This window comes from Rhipicephalus microplus, chromosome 4 (genome assembly GCF_043290135.1).
Source record: "Rhipicephalus microplus isolate Deutch F79 chromosome 4, USDA_Rmic, whole genome shotgun sequence".
Taxonomy (NCBI): domain Eukaryota; kingdom Metazoa; phylum Arthropoda; class Arachnida; order Ixodida; family Ixodidae; genus Rhipicephalus; species Rhipicephalus microplus.
Window position 1 is genome coordinate 70,144,459 of NC_134703.1, and position 8,362 is coordinate 70,152,820.

Below are 8,362 nucleotides of genomic sequence, written 5' to 3' on the forward strand. Positions count from 1 at the left end.
CGTTGAGTTCACTCGAAGACTCAAGTGTCTGGTAAAGGCACCCGAACGTCGGCGTTCATGTGCCTTGGTGGGTACCTTAGGTCTGCGGGCCTTGGGTTAACTATGTGTTTCACCACGCTGCCGGACTCGGATCTTAGAGACCAGAAAAATAGAAGCGCGCGTTCGAGATCTACTACAAAAGTTGTCGCCATGAACCCACCGGCTCACAAGGAAAGCGGAAGCCCTTGCAATGAAGTCATTGAAATAATTTTGATGAACATTTGCTCCATACGATGTCTGGTTGAATATAACAACTTACTTTAACCAATACCATTGGTTTTGTACCAGTTTTAATTTTTAGGATACCTTTTACTAGGAGTGCTCAACTGGAAGTGTCTGGAAAAGAAACATATAAGTGTAACTTGGTGTTCGTGCTACTAATTAACAGCTGACACGCTCATTCAACAGCTGACACCGTCTTTATTAGAACTTGAGTCATTAGGTTTGAAAAGGTATACACAAAGGCATACACGCTAACTGTACATTCGACAAAACGAAGTTACAGCATGCAGAGCAAAATAAGCCGTCTAGCTAAAACATGAGCACTGTTTTTTTGCACAAATCATGCTAATTATCTGGTTTTTAAACCGGCTGCCTGTACGCTGTCTTTACGTCTATTTATTCCTCTTTGGTAATTTACTCGTCTACGTTGTCACTGGTGGGTGAGATTGTGCCTAGCTATTTAAGTATTTCATTCGATGGAGCTTGTGGTTTAATGTATATTTTGAGTTTTCTGTGCTTGTTCCTCAAATAAGCAGGCACTAAGAACGAAAGAAGGCAAATGGACCGAAGGGCTTGTTTATTTGTTAGATATATTTGAATGAAGCCAACAGACAATGAAGCCAGAAAATCATTGGCTTCATTGTCTCTTGGCTTCAACAAGCACGCCAGTTTAACTTGTTACACTCGTTTGTTAGTCGTTTATTACACTGGTTACAAAAATAAGGCCCAATTTTTTTCATTACTTTTCTTCATGGTGCTAAGTCACATAAGATAAACAAGGTTATTCTGATTTCATAAGCTAAAGAACACCTTTTAGGTCATTGTTACACATAACATACTAGCGTTACGCTTGACATGGCATAGTGAGGTATACTGGAATGCTTTTTGCCAAATGAGAATCTTTACCGGCGCCATAATCTTACTTGACCGCATTCGCATTTCAGCTATCCGTGCCCGTGTGCGTAGCCATAAAATGCTGTAGCCCGTTAAGCTATTACGGCTGGTTTACATTTTTGTACACATGCTGCATATAACTATAATTCATTCAGGCTATTTTGTAAGTATAGATTAGTGCTAACACCTCTTTGTGTGACAGTGTTCCTTTTGATCAACAGATCTTAGAGAGCAGACTTTGTAAATGGTTACGTATACACTCTAACAAGATATTTCATGTGCACTAGAAGACAGGGGTCTCAATTTCCAGTGCTGGCATGTTGTACTTGGAGATGCAGCGGCAGAAGTGAACACTGAAAAACAGGCGAATGCATTTGTACTCGACGCTCTTCATGGCATACCACGCGTCCCTCATTTCACTGGCGGACACGTGGTGGCCGTAAATGGACTTCTTGTAGTCACACGGAGACGACAACTTCTCTATATAAGTGCCAACTAAATGCTTCCTGGTAACCTTCGCCCTTTCGGCACACATTCCTGTTAAGAACATGTCTTCCATTCGAAAGGGCTTGACTTGACCGGTGACTCGGTACAATAGATCCGCCACGCGACCACCGATGACGTACATGCCTCCCATGATGAAATCCGGGACAACGCTTCTAGGGTACTCCTCGTAAGGGATGTGCCACTTGTGAGTCGGGCTGCGCTCTGGAACATAACCGCGTTTGAGCTCCCCGTAGATGGCATCTTCCAGCTGCCCGTGCATCGCTCTGTATAAGTTGGCCAGGTTCGGCAAGGAATCATCGTCAATCTTGACAACAAAGCGAGCTTGGGGACAGTGAATGTTTGCCCAGCGAAGCATCGCCACAGTCTTGAAGGTCAGATTCTTGTAGCTGTCCCGAAAGCTTTCTTGCACTATGTCGCCATACTGCTCCGACTCGAATTCCAAGACACTCTGTAACTTGGCGTTACCCGGCTGGCCGAAGATGAAAATCACCCTGTTTCCAGAGGACCTCCTGGCGTCCTTAACCCATGTGTCCCTGAGAACTCTACGAGTCTTGGCATGTTCCGCCGCTGAGAAGACGACGAACAGGTAATCTACGAGCGCGTTTGAGGGGCACACATTCTGAGGGTTGATGATGTACTTATTTGGCTTGTTGTACCGCCGTTCCATGTACAGATCGTTTGTCATTACCTCCGGGAACCACCTCAAAGGTTTTTCGTGGAAAGAATTGCTCGATGGCAGATTTATGGACTGGATGGTCACGTATACAAATATTATTAGAAGGAACACCGCACCCAATCTCTCGATTCTGCACTGCAACCATTTTGCAGGTTTCAGGGGAAATGCCTGTAAATCAAGAAAAGAAATATTTGGTTGTTGGCTGTTCTTCAGATATGCACGCATACCTGTAAATCAAGAAAATAAACAAATGTGCATGCATTTTGCCACTATTTGCCGTTCTAGGTGTTTCGTGCTGCTTTCGTTGCTTACACACATAGACATTACGAAAGTGTGTTCTTGACATGTTACTACAGCAAAGTGCTAATATGCATGTCCTTTTTTTTTGTTCTGGTGTTCTTCGACCAAGTACTTCATTATAAATGAAGCGGGAAAAAAAAGAAAGTAAACAGATAGTAAACTCCGGCTGGCTGAATACTCTACGTTGTAGAAAGTGGGGAAGGAAATAAAAGACGTTGAAGTGAGAGAAGCAACACACACACTCACACGCAAATATTAACACTGTTAGATGTGGTAACAACCAACCGAAACTCGTCAATTTAACGAATTTAAGCACTTCAGAAACTTTGAGAGAGAGAGAGAAGTATAGAAAAGGTAGGGAAGTTAACTGTACTACGTCCAGTTTACTATGCGACCCTTGAGTGATACAAGAGAGAACGAGAGAAAGAGAGGAATATAGAGAAAAAGAGACTCACTGCACACCACACACATAGTGCAGGTTTCCACAGGAAGTCTCTCAGTGGCGTCTGTAGAAGCATTATACAAATTTACCGTTACGATTGCAGCATACTCATACCAGCGATGTGGCAATTCTCCATACAATTCTCCGAACAGCCCATCAAGTAGTTAGACGCGTGACCTAATTTTTTTTCTTTGTCTCCTCAATGAAACAATACGACTTAGTGTTTTGTAATAACTATATTCATTTTTGCAAACCCACATGCGGCTTTCAAAACCAGTCAGCAACCAGTTGCACCGCACATGTGGAAGCCGCAACCGAGACGATGAGCAAGCCAACCACAGAAGGCGCGTGTCGCTATTGGCAAACGTTCCCGCGTGCGTTTTACCTCGCATGCATGGTTTTTGCACTGCTATACAGACAAACCACATCCTGCCTCTTTAACCCCACCTGAATCGTAGCACGTCGGGTTTTAGACACACCAGCTACGCACACTAGCACGTATATACGATTTGGGCTTGCATAAGGCATACGGCGTTCTCTACAAAAGTACCAGATGGTAAAACAACGAAATTCAACCAATTGGACGGGCATACAGACTGCCTTAAACATTAAAAAAAAGGAGTGCGTTCTGCTGAACGAGCTTTTTAGGGGCGAAGCTCCTTATAGCGGCACCTGTTCGTCCCTCGTAGCCGTAGTAGTAGTGTGTAACAAGTATAACATTTTGACCACCAAGGTGGTGCCGGTGAGAGATTACTTCTGTGCGTTGTTGAAAAATAAAAAATAGTGCTCAATGTACATGCCAATGGCTGCTAAGGGGGAATGAGAGACAGGACAAGTCGGCTTTTAGTTAACGCGCACGCTGTGAATTTTTTATTGTTCAACAACGCACAGAAGACAAGAAATGGTTGCTACGTTATACTCGCTGGGCATAACCTCTTAGATTTTAGAAAGGTTTAGCGAGTGTTGGGCCGCAGTGCCATGAATACAGTGAACTAGTATATACCATGAACTCGAGGTGGTTGAAGGTGGGAAGTAGACACGAAGCGCAAGCCGTAAGAAAGTGTGCGTGTGCCACCTCTCGTTTAGTCCTTGGAATGTCCGCTGGATGGCGGTGTTTCTATATGAGGAATATATGATGAAAAGCTGCGAGATGGTAGTACTTGGAGTGTTGAATAAGTGGTCGAACGGACACACAGACAGATGCATGGACGGACGCACGGATGGCTGCATGAACGGATGGACGCATGGACGGACTCAGGAGCGAATGCATGGACGGACGCACAGATGAACGTGTGGACGCACGAGCAGACGCACGCACGGACGGGCGGATGGACGCATGGGCGGCCACACAGACGCACGCATGGATGGACGGAAGCAAGAACGAATGGACGTACGGATGCTTCGCCCCACTATCCATCATTGACTCCGTGGATATGCTGCCATTTTTTTTTGATGTACTCATAAATTCGAGGTTATCTTCATCGTTATCTGCAGTTATAATACTCTGACTTCTTTGTCGCGAGTGAGCGTGACTTGTTCCTTGTCTTATGGTAACAAAGAACGCCATTTAGTTTCATTGAATCATGTATTGACGGCATATTTTGTATGATTTGCGCACAAAGTACGGCCTTCGAGCAAAATCGCTCTAGGAGCAGAAACGCTTGTCAAGCCACCCTGCCTTTGACTTCTGCTTGCTTTCTTTTGTAAACAGAAGATATTCACTTATTCACTGATTGATTCACTCACTCAACCAATTAGTGCGTACACCAGAAGGCAGAGTTTCCAGGTCAAAAAGACAACGAAATAGAAAAATAGAAATAACTAGCCTTACATTAGCCAACTTGAGCCAAGGCCAGTAAAATTCACCAAACTGGCCTGACATGGTTGGAAACCACTTCCACATTTCTATTTAAATGGCTGAATTCAACAGCCTTTCCCCGAAAATGTAAACAAAAGTGCGCAGTTTGCATCATAGTGGCGTGACACTGGAACCATCTGTGGAGCTTGTGTTCGACCTAGCTAAGTTTTGCTATAGTAATATGTCATGCTTTTGCTAGAAGTGCTAAGTTTTAGCAAGTAGCACAAAATTTTGCTAGGCTTGGCTAGACATGTCCCCTGACTGCCTCTTATGTGATGTGGTTTTTGTCATGGCACTATAGCTGCTACGTGTTTATGGCGAAAATTTTTGTGTAACTAGCTATTACTCGATGTATAGCGTGATTTTAGTCTGGCGACTAACTTTTGTGGGATTTTTAGACACGTGACTAGGCGTGACATGGTGTTACGGTATTTTAGTCATGTGACCAACTAAGACATATTACATTATTCTCGTTACGTGACTGGTTACATCATGTTATGTGACCTCACATAGGTGTTGTTGCGTTATTTTAGTCACGTGACTAGGTTTAAGTGACGTTTCGCGATTTTGTTTAGCGTGATTTGACGTGACTAGTTATTCCGCGATACCACTTTTTTAAGGTCGCGAAGCGGACTCGCCAATGCATGATAGTTTTTGTATTCGATGCCGGACAAATTGGCACACGTGTCGGTGGAGCAAAGCAAAAGTTGAGGATGACGAGGCGAGCAGGTATCGGTACATTGCGATGATAATTCCTGCTTACCCTACCAGGTTCAACGGAGAGCCTATAGAGTTCCACTCTTAAAATGTTCAGCACGATCACTTCGGTATCACAATTCCCTATATTCCAGTATGAATAAAATATCCACTTCAGCAATTATTACATGGGTGACGCAGTATTTGCACTGTTGAAAAAAAAATGACTCTCGCTTCAGGCGTCTTGCTTGACTTTTCTTAAACGGACTAGAAATAGCGACAATACAAAGGAGTCAAAGAGGTCATAATATTATGAGAAGTGCCGTAGAAAAAGGCTACACAATTTAGACCACCTGGGGTTCTTTAACGGGCATCTAAACCTAAGTACACGATCCTCAAGCATTTTAGCCTCCATCGAAAACGCGGCAACCTCGGCCGGGATTCGATCCCGCGACCAGTGGGTCAGGAGTCAAGTACCCTAATCACTAGACCACCGTGGCGGGTAGATTTCATGCATCGCTCACAGCGAGAGGTTGTAGAAATAAATCGTTCTCAGAATGCGTGTATGTGTCGTATAATTAGCTGTAGCATTTCCGGCGACTTCACAGTGACTTGGGATACCATGATGTAAAACCTCGATACCATGATGTAAAACCTCGATACCATGATGTAAAGCTTTTGCTAAGGTGCATGGCTACATAGTTTCGTATGTTGATTTGTTATCTGTTTTTTTCTAAACTGATGTATTTCTACACACCAATAAGGCTTGTAAGTCGCTTAAAATTACCCAGCGAAAATGTCCTGTCAGTCCACATATGAAGCGCCACCCAGAAAGTAGATACAGTAAATAGTTCTGCCGTTGTAGACGTTGTAGAGTGACAGAGGCGAAAAGCTTTTTTTTTTTTGGAATTCAAATATATGCGGAAAGCTGACGTAGAACATTGTTTCCTACATGACTCATCAATGTAAACGTTATTACGATCAGCATATTTTGTGTAAAAAAGGGCTAAACTTGGTTATTAAATTACGATGACAGGCATTACGCATTTCTTTGAAAATCCCGGAATCGAAGTTATAATTTCTAGAATGGCGAGTAGTCATGAAGGATGAGTTGTAGGCAAAAAATTTGTTTTCCGAAGCGGGTGGGGGGGGGGGGGAAGGGGGGGAGAGGCATCACTTTGATGGAAGATGTCGACTGGACAGAAAGATGTGTGCCTTAATGCCATGCTATAATGCCATTTGGTGCCCCAGTGCAATGGCAAAAGATAAATCAAGCAGAGAGGGAGTACGGGCCAGGTGTGCCACCCCCTGACTTGATGTTGGCTAGTATACATGAGTGGGTACTAAATGTTTACATTGCATTATACCTTCATGGTTACTTGCTGTGTTGTTTTTTTCTTAAACGCTCAACAAAGTGGTTGATTCGCGTGTTGTGTCGCCAATGGAAAGTAGTGCTTACAGGTTTCTGTAACTCTAGGAAAGTTGGTTGACGAGACTACGCAATAACCGAAGCGCTAGAAATGCGTGTAGTACGCCAAAACACATACGAAGCCATCTGACTATCGATCGGTTCATGATAATGACCTGCGGGTGCCCATGCGTCTGGTTTTTGCATTGACTCGTGGCACAAAGGTGCATTGTGTATGAATATCTGTTCTGTCATGTGGCCATGGTGCTGTCCGTTCTCAACGTGACACTCGTGGCCTTGTGTGTTTTGCGAAAGACTGTGTATCTGATGCAGTATGCCATTAACAACCAGTTGGAAGTAAGCGCTATGTCCATTCGTCTGGCTGGCTCTGCCTTTGCTTGTGATACCGGGATGTGCTGCACAAGTTCGAAAATTATACTGCGTTGTCCATCTCAGTGCTGTGAACGAACCTTAAGGCTGTTGAAGTGTGGCGGCCATTATAATTATCAATTTGCCAGAAATCAGCACATTACTTGCCTATATAGATTTTCCCCCAAGTTTATAAGTACATCTGGCGCTGCATATGTTTCTCTGCATGGTTTCATTGGAAGCGCTGTTAAGCACAAGATCATAAACTGATATAATAAAGTAGGCTATACTAAACAAAGGTGAAATATAATAAAGCTTCCACTACCCCGTCTGTCATAATCATATATATCGTAGCTTTGGGACACAATACAACAACTATTCTGTTACCAATTAAAGGCGAATGTCGTTTATGAGCCCCGCAGAAAAGGTTCCTTTTCATGGACACTAAATGATTCGAATCAAGTTTCGATACATTGACAATAGGTTTGAGTACAACTAAAAAGATGCCACATTTCTCATTGTTTCCAGTAACAAAAGTAATCAAAGGCACTCACCGCAGTGTGCAGATAATAGTAGAAGAACATTGATTGCAGAAAACTTATGACAGCGACAGGTTTTTTTTCTACAAAGGATTCAGGCACCGAAAAAAGACTGCCTTGATGGTTGCTAGCTACAACGACTACGCGGACCACATGTTCTGGCTCCTCACTCATAGGCTGGTTTGGATGTCCTACAATAAACACCTGTAGCACCGTCAAATTGTGCAACCGTATACACGACGGGGCCATAATTCTTCCTTTTGCTTTGTATTTTGAACCACAACTAGCACGAATTTCGAAATCATTGCAAATTGCACATTTTAGAACAGCGGAGAAGCGATAGCAAGGCACATTTCATTAAAACATGTGGCGATAGCAATGAGGACCTCCAAACACTATCTGTTTCTGTCTT

General features: G+C 43.4%; 1 protein-coding gene across 2 annotated transcripts; it reads right to left on the minus strand.

Moving 5' to 3' along the window:
• Window positions 1-439: 439 nt before the first annotated feature.
• LOC119172099 (beta-1,3-galactosyltransferase 5) lies at window positions 440-8,110 on the minus strand. Of its 2 annotated transcripts, XM_075892935.1 has the most exons (3): window positions 7,966-8,110; window positions 3,094-3,144; window positions 440-2,506 (listed from the first exon to the last, which is right to left on the minus strand). In XM_075892935.1, the coding sequence occupies exons 1-3, from the start codon at window positions 7,993-7,995 to the stop codon at window positions 1,439-1,441; spliced, it is 1,149 nt and encodes a 382-aa protein (XP_075749050.1). In that variant the 5' UTR covers window positions 7,996-8,110; the 3' UTR covers window positions 440-1,438. The 2 variants fall into 2 exon arrangements, with proteins under 2 accessions (XP_075749050.1, XP_037278987.2); XM_037423090.2 differs by lacking the exon at window positions 3,094-3,144.
• Window positions 8,111-8,362: the final 252 nt, after the last annotated feature.

Bases quoted from the DNA above. Each gene is read 5' to 3' on its own strand.
- LOC119172099 (XM_075892935.1), bottom strand. From the start codon at position 7,995: ATGTTCTTCTACTATTATCTGCACACTGCG. The intron at 3,145-7,965 runs GTGAGTGCCTTT...ATGCTTCTACAG, and splicing joins ACTATTATCTGCACACTGCG to ACGCCACTGAGAGACTTCCT. The intron at 2,507-3,093 runs GTGAGTCTCTTT...CTTGATTTACAG, and splicing joins CACTATGTGTGTGGTGTGCA to GCATTTCCCCTGAAACCTGC.